This window comes from Arachis hypogaea, chromosome 3 (genome assembly GCF_003086295.3).
Source record: "Arachis hypogaea cultivar Tifrunner chromosome 3, arahy.Tifrunner.gnm2.J5K5, whole genome shotgun sequence".
NCBI classification, from domain to species: Eukaryota; Viridiplantae; Streptophyta; class Magnoliopsida; order Fabales; family Fabaceae; genus Arachis; species Arachis hypogaea.
Window position 1 is genome coordinate 136,725,679 of NC_092038.1, and position 14,250 is coordinate 136,739,928.

At 35.4% G+C, this 14,250-nt stretch overlaps 2 protein-coding genes across 2 annotated transcripts; both read right to left on the minus strand.

Moving 5' to 3' along the window:
- Positions 1–437: 437 nt before the first annotated feature.
- LOC112734256 (golgin candidate 2) lies at positions 438–6,762 on the minus strand. The gene is made up of 10 exons (XM_025783504.3): positions 6,076–6,762; positions 4,791–5,888; positions 4,428–4,538; positions 4,186–4,245; positions 3,650–3,707; positions 3,003–3,055; positions 2,668–2,757; positions 1,680–1,805; positions 1,368–1,415; positions 438–1,283 (listed from the first exon to the last, which is right to left on the minus strand). The coding sequence occupies exons 1-10, from the start codon at positions 6,127–6,129 to the stop codon at positions 906–908; spliced, it is 2,076 nt and encodes a 691-aa protein (XP_025639289.1). The 5' UTR covers positions 6,130–6,762; the 3' UTR covers positions 438–905.
- Positions 6,763–7,345: 583 nt separating this feature from the next.
- Positions 7,346–10,789, minus strand: LOC112734259 (ras-related protein RABA6a). The gene is made up of 2 exons (XM_025783507.3): positions 10,183–10,789; positions 7,346–8,006 (listed from the first exon to the last, which is right to left on the minus strand). Exons 1-2 carry the CDS (start codon positions 10,398–10,400, stop codon positions 7,556–7,558), a joined length of 669 nt encoding a protein of 222 aa, XP_025639292.1. The 5' UTR covers positions 10,401–10,789; the 3' UTR covers positions 7,346–7,555.
- Positions 10,790–14,250: the final 3,461 nt, after the last annotated feature.

Here is a 14,250-nt window from a genome sequence, read left to right on the forward strand (position 1 = left end):
GAATTATGCGGATATACCCGATATCCGATCCGATCCACATACTTGCGGATCGGACGGATCGAGCCTGAAAAAATGCGGATATCGTATCCGATCCGATGAGTGCAATGCGGATTAGATAGAATTTTAGGCTATATCCGATTTGATCTGATCAATGTGCAGCCCTAGTTTTCTTTTATTCTTTTTCTGGCCTTTTAATTTGGATATGTACACTACACACAATATGAGGTGCGTAAAGCGTACCGCAACTATTTCATCTTATTTGTTATATTGCAGTTACATTCTGTTTGATGCAAATCGATCATCAAAAGTATAGTTATCACATGGCATTGCCATCTCTTTCAACTTACTATACATTATAGCGAAGCCGCAGTTTTATTCGAATTATTAATGTACACGCGTCATACCATCATACGAATAGGAAATGATAACAAAACGGGTGAAAAAAATAGCGTAAAGCTGTTGACTTGAGATAATATTAAAGTTAGTAATGTTATCAACTTACGAGTTGCACAATCAAGCCTCTCCAAACATACTAGGGGGCAGAGGGCTAATTCTGTGACCACATCTTCTGCTGCACTGTACATTAAAAAAATGATAAAAAAAAATCCCCATATTAAGGTCACAACCACCACCAACTCCAATCATTGTTAAAGGAATTGAAGATTCAAGATTCAAGGCCTATTCGCCCATCTTTTCCAACACATGACAGGACATAGCGGTCTGGGGTAATGCTTCATTGGTGTATTAAATTTCATGGCCATAGTGGTACTGACCTACTGTAACATTCATTACACGCATTGTGAGTGCTTGATGTAGTATAGGGTAAAATCAAAGAATATATTCAGGGTAACCAATACCAGAAGACCTCCTAAAAGCTGATGTAAATAAGTAAAGACATATGATGACTATCCCCCAGTGTTATTAATATTATCCAATGAGATCACAGCTCCCGACTTAGCCTCATTGGATGGCCCTGAACCTGAATGTGACATTAGGATATATATCACCCAGAAATGAAGGCAAACAAGGTAAACCAGTGCCCATAATTTTGCAGTCGAGTTCCTTCTCAAAAAGACTGCACCCGTGACAAATATATAATCTAATTGTTGAAGCAGAGAGCCCAATTGTTTCTTGCCAGAATGAATTCTGGCTTTTAAGATTGGCTTCAGCTTTGAATTGGAGAGCTCCCAAATTCCTGATTCTAAGTCGCTAGATGAGGAGGCAGAATTCATATCTGGTGCACCTGATGCCGACATATTCTCATCTAGCAACCTTGACACTGCCTGCAAATTTTTATTCATAAAATTGTAACTCGAGTAGATGACCATTTCCAAGAATTAGAACCATGGCCTCAACAGAAAGCATACCTCAATTCTGAATACGAGACTTGCCTTCTCAGAGGAGAGTGACTCAACCTGTTGACAAGAAGAATTTGTTTGAATGTAAAGTGGTCCGGAACAAGCAAGTTTATGAAGTCCTAACAAGGTATTTGAATGAAAATATCCAAAAATTAACACTTTTCTATTCATTTTTAATAAGCTGAATTCTAAGAACCAGGTAAGGAGGGTTTTGTTGACTACCAATTGGATAAACTCGGACTGGTTAGTCAAGTTTTGTTTGGAGACAGGGAGTCATGAGTAATTGTAAAAATATTACAGACAAATGGACAAGAGATGCACCTTGGCTTGTTTCTGTATTAAATGATCAGTCATCTGTTGAAGCCTACGCTTGAGCTCAACTTCAACTTCCGTTGGTTCTTCTATCTCCTTCCTTGTCATTTCAATGTCAGCTTCCAGCTTCCGCGCCTATGACGTACAAAAGTATATCGAATATGCAGATGAAATTATTCCACGGCAAAATCGAAGCCATTCACCAGGAATGCTCGATGTGAAAATTACAAAGTAGTGTTAAATAGTAGCAGAGCAGCAGTTGGCAGTGCAGGTACAAAAAATAATAATATAAATACAAAATATGAAAACTTACATTTCAAATTTAAATGAAAACTTAACAAAATACTGCAATTCGTTTAGAAGTAAAAAACTCCAAAATGTTCCATAAAAGTAGGAACTTTGTAAGGGGTGAGCCCTTGTAACTCTGTTAAATATGACAATTTTCCTCGCATCTCATTTATTGTTAAGCACGCATTTCAGTCCATGCAAAGTAAAATTTGAACCCCATATGGGTAAACACCTTTTCTCCAATAATGAAACATGACTTGGTTAAATTTTAAAAGCAAGAACACAGACACATTAAAAAAATCCAAGACGTAGAATACCACTCTTAACAAAGCTTTTTTCCATTAGGTGGGGTCGACTATATGAGTCTGGAATGCGACAACGCTTTTATGTTAGTTGTCGCAAACCTAACACAACTCTATATGGATCCAACAACGTCATTGCGTTGTGGTCATGCATAGGAATGCAACAAAGTTTTACGTCGGTTGTCGCAAGCTTAACACAACCTTTCTTGTTTTTCCGGGTTCGGGAGAGACTATGTAAACATAGGCCGAGTTAAGATATAGATACCACAAACTAGAGGAAATGGGATATATAGAAGACTATTCAAGAACAGATACTATAAATAATGAAACATACAGCATTTGAAAGACAAATGCTCTTCAAGGGGGAAAAATCAAATATAGATCAGTTGAAAAGTTCCAAAGCTTACCTTTTCTTGTAATTGTGTAACTTTATCACCAATTATAGAGTGCTCTGCCTCAAGAATTTCTCTTTCAAACTCAACTCCTTTTGAAGACATCTACAACATCAGCATAATTAAACAGATTCAGGAATCAGTATAAATGTTAAACAGCTGCCAAGACTCAAGGCAATCCAACTAAAAGCCAGTGACTATAACAGTTTTAAAGAAAAATATGATAGGATTAGGATCAATAGAAATAAAATAACAGAGACTCCCTCTCAAGACACCCATGCTCAGGAAAAGTAAACAAAAGTAATCAAAATATTTACGCACCCAAATCAGAAAACAATAGCATAACTTACTTGATTTTGTGAAGCTACAGCTTGATGAAGATTGCTCGTGCTCCTTTTGAGCTCTACAAAAGTTTAAAACATCATCAACCTATTAGTAGACCAGCTCATTTCAACATAATTTTGACTAAGCTAGGAGCCTAATAAATCAGAGTGAAACCATGTGTAAAAAATTTAATCTTTTACTGACCATGCCTTGCAAATAGAAATCCAGTATCAATACATATTCTACATCAACATACTCCTAGGCAAGGTTAAAGAACAATCTACTTGAAGACATGAAGGGCCTGTATCGTATAGTAGCCTAGCATAACTTTGCTTCACACCTAAATGAAGTCCTTTGATTGTATACTAACCACCTATTCTGTCCAAAGCATTTAGTACTTTTGAATCATGAATATTCACCAGTCTCTTGATAACAGAATATGCCCAAAGTAATATGTATATGATATTCAATAAGCTTGAAATTAACCTTATAGGCCTAAATTAATCTTTTGCAAACCTTACTAAAAATTCTTATAATCTTCAAGATTTTAATAAATGTTCAAAGCAGGGTACAAAACGTTGGTAGTCAATAAGTCCAGTGAAAAACACTAGTATATGTTGTAAGGAAATAATGTATCACATAATGAGTTGATGAATTTGCAAAGGGGCAGTACCTTCATGAACCGACTCTTTAAATGCAATTTGCTGTCTTAGTTCAGCCACTTGTTTAACCTGGTCCAAAACGTTTAGTAGTTAATACCCATTCAGCATTGTTGCCCAGTGATAAGAATGACTCGGGGATAAAAATCATATATGAATTCAAGCAAAGCACACTGTTTAGTTGATTAAATTCCAATACAACATTCTCATTCTAATTCTAAAATCAGTTACACTTGCAGCTACATCATCTTTAGGAATTGGACTAATCAACTTCATTTGGCTTTATATTTCCAGTCCAACTAACAACTTGGGAAATTTTCTAAACCCTGTAAGAGGGTATAAGATCCTAGGATATTTGCCTCTTAGCAGCTTTCATACACAATATTAATACTCAAATCAAAATATTAGTAATCAAATAAAAATCCTTGTGATAATTAGCAGCAGGTCTGATTTTAATCACAAATTTACACATTTTATCAATACTAGCTACAAAGCTTATAATTCTGCGGATAATATTTGGTGGTAGAAAGTGATCTAAATTTAAACACACCTCTACTTCAAGGTTCCACTGCACTGCTGCAAGGGATTTCGCAAGATCAGCATTAGCAGTCTGCAACAATGCAACCAGTCCAAACTTTATCAACAATAAGCTTATCTAGATATCTGTGGAGCTTAAACATCATTATAAATTATTCACCAAAGGTGTAGCCAGTTATACATCATATGAACATTACCATTTCCAATTGATATAAATAAAATGGCTTAATCCTTAAACTAATTAAATTAACATGCCTCCAGTTTAGCTAATCGTGCAAGAACTTCCATTCTGGTATTATTATGTTTCTGCTTTTCTAACTCAGCAGCTTCCATTGTTTCCATCATGCTGGTCTGAAGCTGTGAAGCCTGAATGAAGGAAAAATGAGTTTTAGACAAATAAGCAATACAAATAAAAACACTACCAACAATCGGTCATCTAGTTATCTTTAAATCAATTTTAAGCTCGTTAGAAGAAATTCCTATACTGAATCTGGAAAAGTCAATTTATTTCTCCTGTCATAGCACCAAGAATACCAAGCAGGAGAAACTACAATGATTTTGCCAAGATTTGACAGTAATAATAATAAAGAACAATTTTAATAACTGTGGTAAGATTACCTCCTGTGCTTGTTGTTTAGCTCGCTCCTCTAGTATTTTCTCTATACTTTGCTTCTCCCCCTCTAATTTGGCCACCATATTCTCGAGTTCCTTGATGGTATTCAAGGCTTTAGCTTCGGCTTTCTCGGCAAGGATCCTCTCCCTCTTCTTTCTCCGTTCCTCCCTCTCGCGTTCACTTTCAGAATCAGATGTTGAGTCAGAATCTGTATCTGAATCAGAACTCCCATCATCACTTGCCATGGAAGAACCCCTTTGCAAATGATCAGATGTTGGATGTCCCAAGACTACTTGAGGCCCATCCCTTTCTTTTATTGCACTTCTCAATTGACCTTGATCAACATCTCCAGCAATCTTACCTTTGTCCACCTCAGGTATTGTTTCTGCATCCACTTTGTCATTGGCCTGCAAAGATTGTGGCTGAGAAAGGCTCCTATAACTAAAACCATGATGATTCTGTTCATTTTCCTTGCCATCTGTCTCGACCACAACCTTATTGGCAGTGTCGTTATTACTAGTATATTCTTGTCCTCTCATCCATTTATTATCAGTCTCAGATTCCACATTGGAATGCCTCTCTGATGAACCAGATGAGGTAGACTCCTTCCCATCATCACTAGCTTTCCCACTCGGTTTAACTTGTTTAACAGAGTCCAGCCTCTGCAAAGAACTTGAAGCACCATTAACACTTTTTGGGTTCCTCTTGACATCTGAAACCGATAACCCCGACGACAAACTCTTGTGCTTCCTATTATTTTTGGTCAAAGAACGAGGTGAAGGTACCCCATTACCCTGGCTGCTCCCAGGAGCCGTAGGCTGAGTTGGAGAGCTGAGGAGTTCGGTCCAATCACCATCAGTGAGTGCAGGGTTAGGATTAGGTTTAGACGAGGGCTTAGCTGCGTTAAGTGGAGCTGGCTTGCTAAAATTGGGATCGCTACGCAGCTTTCCATGGTAGTCGTTGTTCTCCAGTGGTTTCTTCTTCAATTGATCCTTGAGAGACACGGAAGCCCCTGATTTGGCAGGAGCAACGTCAATGGCACTGGGTTCACCGAGTCCAAGCCTCTCGTTCTTGCGAAGAGATTCAGCAGCTTGCTGGTCGATCTGAACCGCCCGTTACGAAATTCCCAAAAATGCAATAGAGGAAAAAAAAGATTATAAACATGCTGTTAATCAAATTAACATGGAGAAATTGCTATTCCCTAGATTTGGATAATTAATTGACCATGACAAAGAATTCAAAAAATGTAGTAAAATGAGAAGGCATCATTGTTGGAATAGTATAATTTGCCTGATGGAGAATGTTCTCGGCGACTTTGAGCTTGGAGGAGATCCAATTGGCCATTGAGTTGCCTTCTAAGTTTGAGCTGCTGCTAATTCTGCGACTGTCGAAAGAAGAGAGAATCAGCGCGTGAACCGACAAAGGAAACGGTTAAGAGCCCAAATTGGTGCATGATTAGCGGAAGGCGGGAATTTGAGCACGTTCTGGGGATTGCATAAGAGAAGAGTATACGTTGGTTGATTATGTGAGAGGATGAGAGAGATGATGATGTATGGTAAAGAAGACGAAGAAGGAGGAGGAGGATGGCACAGAAACATGTTTCACAACGTTTGGGCCTAATAAATTTGAGTGAGGCACACAGCTTCGTTTGGGTCCTACAGACACTGAGCGTTACCCAATCATCTTTCACCCGACAACGACCGAACAGCGAACTTGATGGGCTTCAATTTGGGTTTCTTATTCATAAGGCTCAAAATATGGTTGTAATCCAACTCAATTCCATTCGACATCAAACGGCCCAAGCTATACCGTTCAAGAGGTACCGATGCGCTCCTTTGACCACAAACCTCAACAAATAATCAAGACTGTTGCAGTGATGGTTTGGTTAAGTGGCTAAATATGTTGCATTTGAATCTTAAATGTGTGTTTGAGTATTCGACTTAATGTCTAAGATTGGGAATGGTTCAATTCTTCCTCTATAAAAATAGTACAAAGAATTCGTTGCAAGTTTAGTACAAGGTGCTTTTGTGGGACGTCTTCCAGCTTATAATATAAAAGGTGTACTTTTTCATTGTACAGTCACATAATTTGTAAGTAAAATAAAAATATACGAGTAAAAGCTTTTTATGAGATATTAAACTTGACAAGATAAATGAGAAAAAAACAAAAGATTCACTTTGGAAAAAAAAAATCCTTTTGCCATATAATTTGTCTCTATTTTTTTAATCGAGTGATGATTGCCTTTTTTTTCCCTAAATATTCGGAAAAAATATCGATATTCTCTCTTAACATTTTTTCGTCTTATTTATTTTCTGAATGTAATCATTTTGTGTATATAAAATTTAAAACTAACTCTAAGAAAATAGGTGTCATTTCTGATGGCTTTTGTGTTTAACGTGATTAGCTAGGATGGCTATATGACTATATGAGCGCCGAGCTACTAGGAAAGAGACACGTGACGGGTTCACTTTCATATGGGGATATTTTTCATCAGGTTGAAGAGACGGCAAATGTGCTAATGAAAGACAGTAATTGTTTCTGTGAGTGTCATTTTTAAGAGTTTAAGAGAAATCCATGTATGATATAAAAATTTAAATAAAAAGTAAATGTTAAAGAGGCCCTATTAAATCAAATATAAGGCGAATACTCACTAACAAAAAAGTATTGGTATTCTAACTTTCTTTTATCTTTTAAGCATATATCATCCTAACCCTAACGAGACATAAGCGATGAAGTTGAACATGTTTGAAGGAAAAGTGTGATGCATGTCTCATGTTGAACAGCAGTAATAATAAGAAGTTTGTTTAGTTGCAGTGACTTCATTAGCAGCATCTATGTGTATCTCCTTGGCATCGGAAAGAGTGATTTGTTTATCTTGATCCGCTTTGACGTCCAAACTCTTGTGGCTTGTGCTGTCATGAATCCTTGTGATCATTTGCAGGAAAACTTGGTCCACATTCAGATTCTTGAGAGCAGAGGTTTCCATGAAGCATAATCCTTCTCTCTCTGCAAACCCTTTTGCTTCTTCTTCCTCCACTTCCCTTGTTTGTTCCAGATCGCACTTGTTCCCCACCAGAATAACCACCATGTCTTTCCCTCCAAACTCTCTCAACTCCACCATCCATTTTCTCGCGTTCTCAAAACTAGATCGCCTTGTTATGTCATACACTAGCAATGCCCCTAATGCTCCTCGGTAATATGAGCTTGTGATTGCTCTAAACCTGCACCCACATTCTATATAGTTATAATATATAAGATGTAGGTTATAGTATCTATAGTTACCATAGTTATACAATTTTAACTATACTTAAAAAATTTAATTAAATTTAAAATAATTTTTTTAACAATATTTTTAATTTAAAATAAAAATATTATTAAAATATAAAATATTATTACTTCTATTTTTAACTAGAGATATGATAGAATCCACAGGAATATAATTGTCCTCAATAGACAATATAATATGATTCTAGTCATTCTGGTCTAGAATAACCAATCCTATCTATCAATTAATCATCAGAGACCATGTGTAAGTAATGTCGCTAGCTATTTTGAGTTTCAATTATTAAAATCAAAATAAGCCATAAGAGACATTCTTCTTCCACAATACCTAATTGCTTTGGTTGTGTCTTGTGTGGTTGGTTGGTCACTTCCCACCGAAACCTTCATTAGCAGCTCACGTGATGCAGTGATTGCCTGGTTGGACTTTCAATCACTTTCCCTTAATCTATGTGACATACATATATCTAGGCTTTAAAGTGAACAAGTTCACATCTTGGATTGGATTGGAGTGGAGTGGACCCGACTCACCCAATATTACGCCTTTATAATTTCACTCCATTAAAGGAGAAGGGGAAAAGCTTAGGAAATTAAAACGTAATTTCTACTCTTTCCCAACCTTGAGAGTAGAGTGACCGCCACTCTTTGAGTTCAATTATATATGCATGTCAATCCCATCAATTTATGATCATGATGCAGATTGCTTAGCTTATTTGAGATGAAGAAGACAAGAGGGTGGAGGAGAGAGTTTTGCTTTCTCCTTACGAAGATGCTGCAAGTGAAAGAAGGGTAAATTGGGAGATTGTGCGTATATAATGTTAGACAAAAAAATAAAAATAAAAATTTTTCTTATTTAATATTTATTAATTATTATAATTATCTGCTGTAATAATTAATACATGCTAAATAAGGTAAATTTTGATTAATTTTAACTAATTTTTTATCAAATATTTTTGTATAAAAAAATAGTGAAACTCTTTATTTACGGAATGGGATGACAAAGAAAAAGAAAGATTCATTTGCGTTATAAAAAATTGATGTATGTAATTTTTGTTTTAGGGAATAAAAAAAAAAGGTCATCCTAGCTAGTGAAACGTAAAATATGAAATATGAAATATGAAACGTGGACTGTGAGTTCTTCAATCAAAAGATATTTCTCTTTTTAAGTTGGAAATAACCAAAGTAAAACATGAAAATTAAAGGAGGGTGGATGAAATTAGTAAATTACCATGAGGAAAAACGCCTCTTCGATTGTTGAAAGGTATGCACTATGCAGCATTCGTTTTCGTGAATACTGCAGTAGGGACCCACTGGCCACATAATGAAATTTAAACTTTAAAAGGGAAATTATTTTTTAAAATAAACAATTAAATTGGTTTGTGGAAGTTTATGAGAATTACATAGTAATTTTTTTTTCGTTTTTAAGTGATTAATTCGTGTTATTATAATAATAATTTTTGAACTTAATTATTGTTAATAATTTTTTTTTTAAAAATTATTTGTTCAATACGCAAATAAAAAAATTCAGAAACTCCCAACGAATAAAAATTAATTAAAAATTAAAATATCGAATCTAAAATTTATTGAAAATTTACTCATACTTTTACTTTAATTTCCTTGTAATTTCTTTCTATAATGCAAGCTATTATGTACTCAACTGGCATTTAGCAGCTAGCCTCTTCAAATGACTAAGCACAAATTTACGGATACTCACGGGTCGGAAGTTAATGATTAATTTCGTATTTTGTTTGAGTGCATCTTTAATAGAAGAAACTTAAATAACAATTGCTTGTGCTAGTCACGGACGAGCAATACACGGTTAGAAATGCTTAATTTATTTTTGTTTTTCTCTAAACCTGTTATTCTTCTCTAAGTTCATTAGATCAGTAAATAACAGGAAACACCAGAAGTTGGCTGGTTTACTTTGCTTACAAACCACAAGACTACTACTGATGATTGATGAAATCCAAGTTGTATAGATGTTCCCTTAATTTGATGGTGAATTGAAACAGAGAGATATATTGTTGCAGCTTAATTCTGATCTATAAACTCAAAACAGGGCTTATGCATTTCGTTCGACATTAGAATACTAATAAATAAGGAAGGAAAACATGTTACCGTTCTTGGCCGGCAGTGTCCCATATCTGTGCTTTGATGAGTTTGTCTGCAATTTTGATGTTGCGGTAAGCAAACTCGACTCCTATAGTGGGCTTTGAATCAAACCGGAATTCATCTTTTGCAAACCTTGATAGCAGATTTGATTTCCCAACCCCTGAGTCCCCAATCAGAACAGCTTTGAACAGATAATCACACTCCTCATCAAATGCATCAGCCATATATCTATCTTGTTAATTAACCTCTCCACCTGCTTTCACTTTCACCCTTCTATCTATCTATGTATATGCCTTTATTGGAAATTCTAAAGGAACAAACCTAGTGACTAGTGAGGAGGTGGAAATAAAACCAAACCGAAAATAAGAATTATTGTTGGATATGAAAGGAGAAAGCTACAGGGTGCAAGGTCATGATCACACTTATGTAATGTTATAATTAATTAAGATTACAAAACTGGGAGGGGCCAAGACGCAATCCTTTCTTTGGATGGTATTATTATTATTATTATTATTATTATTATTATTTACTTACACAGTTACACTTGAATGATTACTAGTCCTTGATACTGTCTCGTGGATGGATCATGGATCCGTCTTTAGCTATGTGGGAAGAGCCTGCCTGCCATAATACATGCTTGCCTTCTTCTCCAAACAAGGTCCAATGGTGTTCTTCCACATGTCCCCATCATTTTTTAACGAAAAATACCGCTATCATTAAGTGAGTTAACATTCAATGTTTAAAGAGTAAATTACCATTTTTATTCATAAAAGTTGAAGACGTTGACATATCTATCCATCGAAGACGAAAATTACCATTTGTACCATAAAAAATAGTTTTTGCAAGCAAAATTATCCAAACCTTAAAAAATTAAATGAAATTCCTAAACTACCCTTCTCTCCAGTCTCCACTACTACCATCGTCTTCTCCCCTCTTCCTTTTCACCCCTTTTCAAACCAAAATATGTTCCAAAGAGCCAACCTCCCCCTTTTCCTCTCTCTCTCTCTCTCTCTCTCTCTCTCTCTCTCTCTCTCTCTCTCTCTCTCTCTCTCTCTCTCTCTCTCTCTCTTACGGGCTATTGTTCTCTCTGGTGGCGTCGTCGTCATCCGTGGCCTCGCGTCTCTTCTTTCCGGCCCTAAGAAAAGGCCGCCGTTGAGTGGTGGTAGCATAGCCACGATTAGAAGTTTGCGTCGGAACCCACGGATCCGAGATGTTTGCCCTTCCCCATTACTGCTCCATCAAGGTAAATAGAACTTGTTTTCGCATTATTTGCTCCACTTCTCCTTTACGACGACATTGTTGCTGGCCGTTCGTCGCGCGACACTGGTATTCAAAGGGGTTCTATCGTCGGCTTCTTCAGCTGAGTCTATTTTATGCCACCCATAACCGTCTTTGTCCAGAGAGCTTGATTCTGCATCTAGGGAGGTTGGTACCAGATCCAGAAGCTCTAATTGTAAATTTGGAGTTTTTGTTTCTGAATGTTTTGATTATGGTGAGTGAGGCTGCTTCTGTGACTGAGAGAAGGGAGGGTCAAGAGAGAGAGGCTGCGTGGAGGGAGGTCGTATGGGAAGCTTGTGGATTTTGGATGGCGGCAGTGATGGTGGTAGTTGGGGATGAGAGTGATGGTGAAGAAGAGTTTGGGTGGTGGTGGAATTTGAGATAAGAAAAGTGGTGAATATAAGGGTAATTTAGGGATTTTGGGTGATTTTTTAGTGTTTTGATAATTTTGTTGTGCAGAACCCATATCTCATGGGTACATATGGTAATTTTCTTCTTTTATGAGTAGATATGTCAGCGTTTTCAACTTTTGTGGATAGAAATGGTAGTTTACTCATGTTTAAAAATATGAGATAAGGCTCTATTTGATTGATATATAGGATAAGATATAGACACAAAGACGCAAACATTAAAGACATAGGCATAAAATATTTGTGTTTGTGTATTGTGTTAGGCAAGAATAATGAACAAGACATACAAATAAAAAGATTGAATTATCCTTCATTCAACCACAAATTTTACCATCACTACTACACACCCATCACTCCAGACACTACATGTCATCACCATTGAATTTTTATTTCTTCGAGTAATTTTTTGTTTCGTCCAATATCATCTCAAATTATCATTCAAATATTAAATATATAATTATTTTTAAAAAAATAAAAAATCAAATCCCAAAATTTATCAAAGATTAATCAAAATTCACATAAACAAAAAACTAAATGTGCATTTTTTTCAAAAGAAAACAAAAAACCAGAGCCCAAAAGAAGAGAGGAAGAAGAAGAAGATAATTGCAAGAAAGAAGCAAAAAACTAGAAGAAGAAAGTAGCAAAAAAGAGAACGACAAAGAAAACTACTTAGAGAAAAATAGATGGAAGTAGAATCAAAAAAGACAAATTGAGAGAAAGAGAGAAAGACATAGTAGATCTAGAAGGTAGAGCCTGGATAAGGACAGTGTGGAAGAGAGATAGGAAGAGGGGAGTACGGTGGGGCAGCCTCGACGATGACGATGAGGCAGAATGCAGAGAAATGCACGTCCATGAATAGGTGGAGTAATGCGGCGACGAACAACAAATTGGACGGCAACGTCAGAGAAAAAGGAAGAGACAACAATTGAGTTTCTATTGGTGGAGTTGAGGAAGACAGAAGGAGGAGGATTGTAATAAGTAAGAAAGGAAGAGTTGGTTGTAGGATCTAAAAGAGAAAGAAAAAAAAGAAAAATTTAAAGAGATAAGAGGACAAATTTTGAAAATTTAAAAATTGAATAATAGTAAAAAAGTAAAAAATTAGTGTTTTACAAGTTATATTTTAGTGTCTTACTAAATTAAAAGTACATAAATTTAGTGTCTTTATGTCTATTCGTATCCTTCTATATTCTTAAAAAATTTCTGTATCTTATCAAATCAAATCGCAAATGTTATTATATCTATATTTCAATGAGACATAAATATCAATCAAATATTACATAAAGTATCTTATTAGATTATCACATTAAGCGATGTCAAAAATAATAAATTTTTTATGGTCTTTAGTTTTTTTTTTTAATTTAAAAATTGGACACTTCCATGCTTACGTGTCCATTTGCCATTGGCCTCTCTCTACCTTTTAAGTATGTTCACATCATTCAATAGTCAATACTCGCTGCCATTGGCTCGCGGTTAAAAAATTTGCTTAAGTGGGGTAATGATTCCAAATTATCTTTCACTTCCAAAAAATTATAGGTTTACATGTGATCATGTATGTTTGCGGTTGGATGCAATTGCCATCATCATATTTAATTATTTATTTACAACGGGTTTGCCATTAAATTAAAGCTCAAGATGTTAGGGTTAATAATAAACAATCATTGTAGATCAGTTGATTGCTGTATATGCCTCTTTGGAGTTTGGTAAATCGGATATAGGGAACTTTATATACTTTTCAAAAAGTATATGTTGAGTTAGAAGTGATTATTGGTATATATATGATGACAAATATTGATTGGATTAAAAGTCCAAATTTAATTTAATGTGTGTGTTAGTGGTATAGGTTTAATACTTTATCTTTCAGCTCAAATTTATGTTGTTTCAGCAAACTACCAATACATTAAATTGTTCAGTCCAAATGTTTATGAAGATAAATTAGAACCAAAAACATAAAAAAAAAGAAGGTTCTATTATTTGCCCAAAAAAAAGAATATTTGGCATCATTTTGAAGAATGAGAAATAACTGAGACAATATCAAGGACACAAAGACAGTAGAGGATCAAAAAAATTCAAAAGTTAGGAGAACAAATATAACATGCAAAGAACAACAGAAAAACAGTAGAACAAATTTAAAAGAACAGAGGTGGTGGAACATCTCTTCAGATAGTAGAATTAGTGGAGTAAAATGAAAAAAACCTGCATATTAAGGAAGACACCAACGACAGACAGAATGAGTAAAGAAAATGAATAGGTAATGAAGCAATTTGAAGGGAGAGACTCATAAGCTAGCCTCACATCAACATTTGAATACAAGAGAAAATAGAGTGACACTTAAGCATCATCTCATATATTTGAGCTAAAATATTTTTCTTCAAATTTATGCTTCATT

Excerpts from the sequence above, each read along its gene's own strand:
- LOC112734256 (XM_025783504.3), bottom strand. The coding sequence starts at position 6,129 with ATGGCCAATTGGATCTCCTCCAAGCTCAAAGTCGCCGAGAACATTCTC. Across the intron at positions 4,539-4,790 it reads CTAAACAACAAGCACAGGAG|GCTTCACAGCTTCAGACCAG; the intron begins GTAATCTTACCA and ends TCCTTCATTCAG. Across the intron at positions 1,416-1,679 it reads TAATACAGAAACAAGCCAAG|GTTGAGTCACTCTCCTCTGA; the intron begins GTGCATCTCTTG and ends TCTTGTCAACAG.
- LOC112734259 (XM_025783507.3), bottom strand. The coding sequence starts at position 10,400 with ATGGCTGATGCATTTGATGAGGAGTGTGATTATCTGTTCAAAGCTGTT. Across the intron at positions 8,007-10,182 it reads GACACTGCCGGCCAAGAACG|GTTTAGAGCAATCACAAGCT; the intron begins GTAACATGTTTT and ends ATGTGGGTGCAG.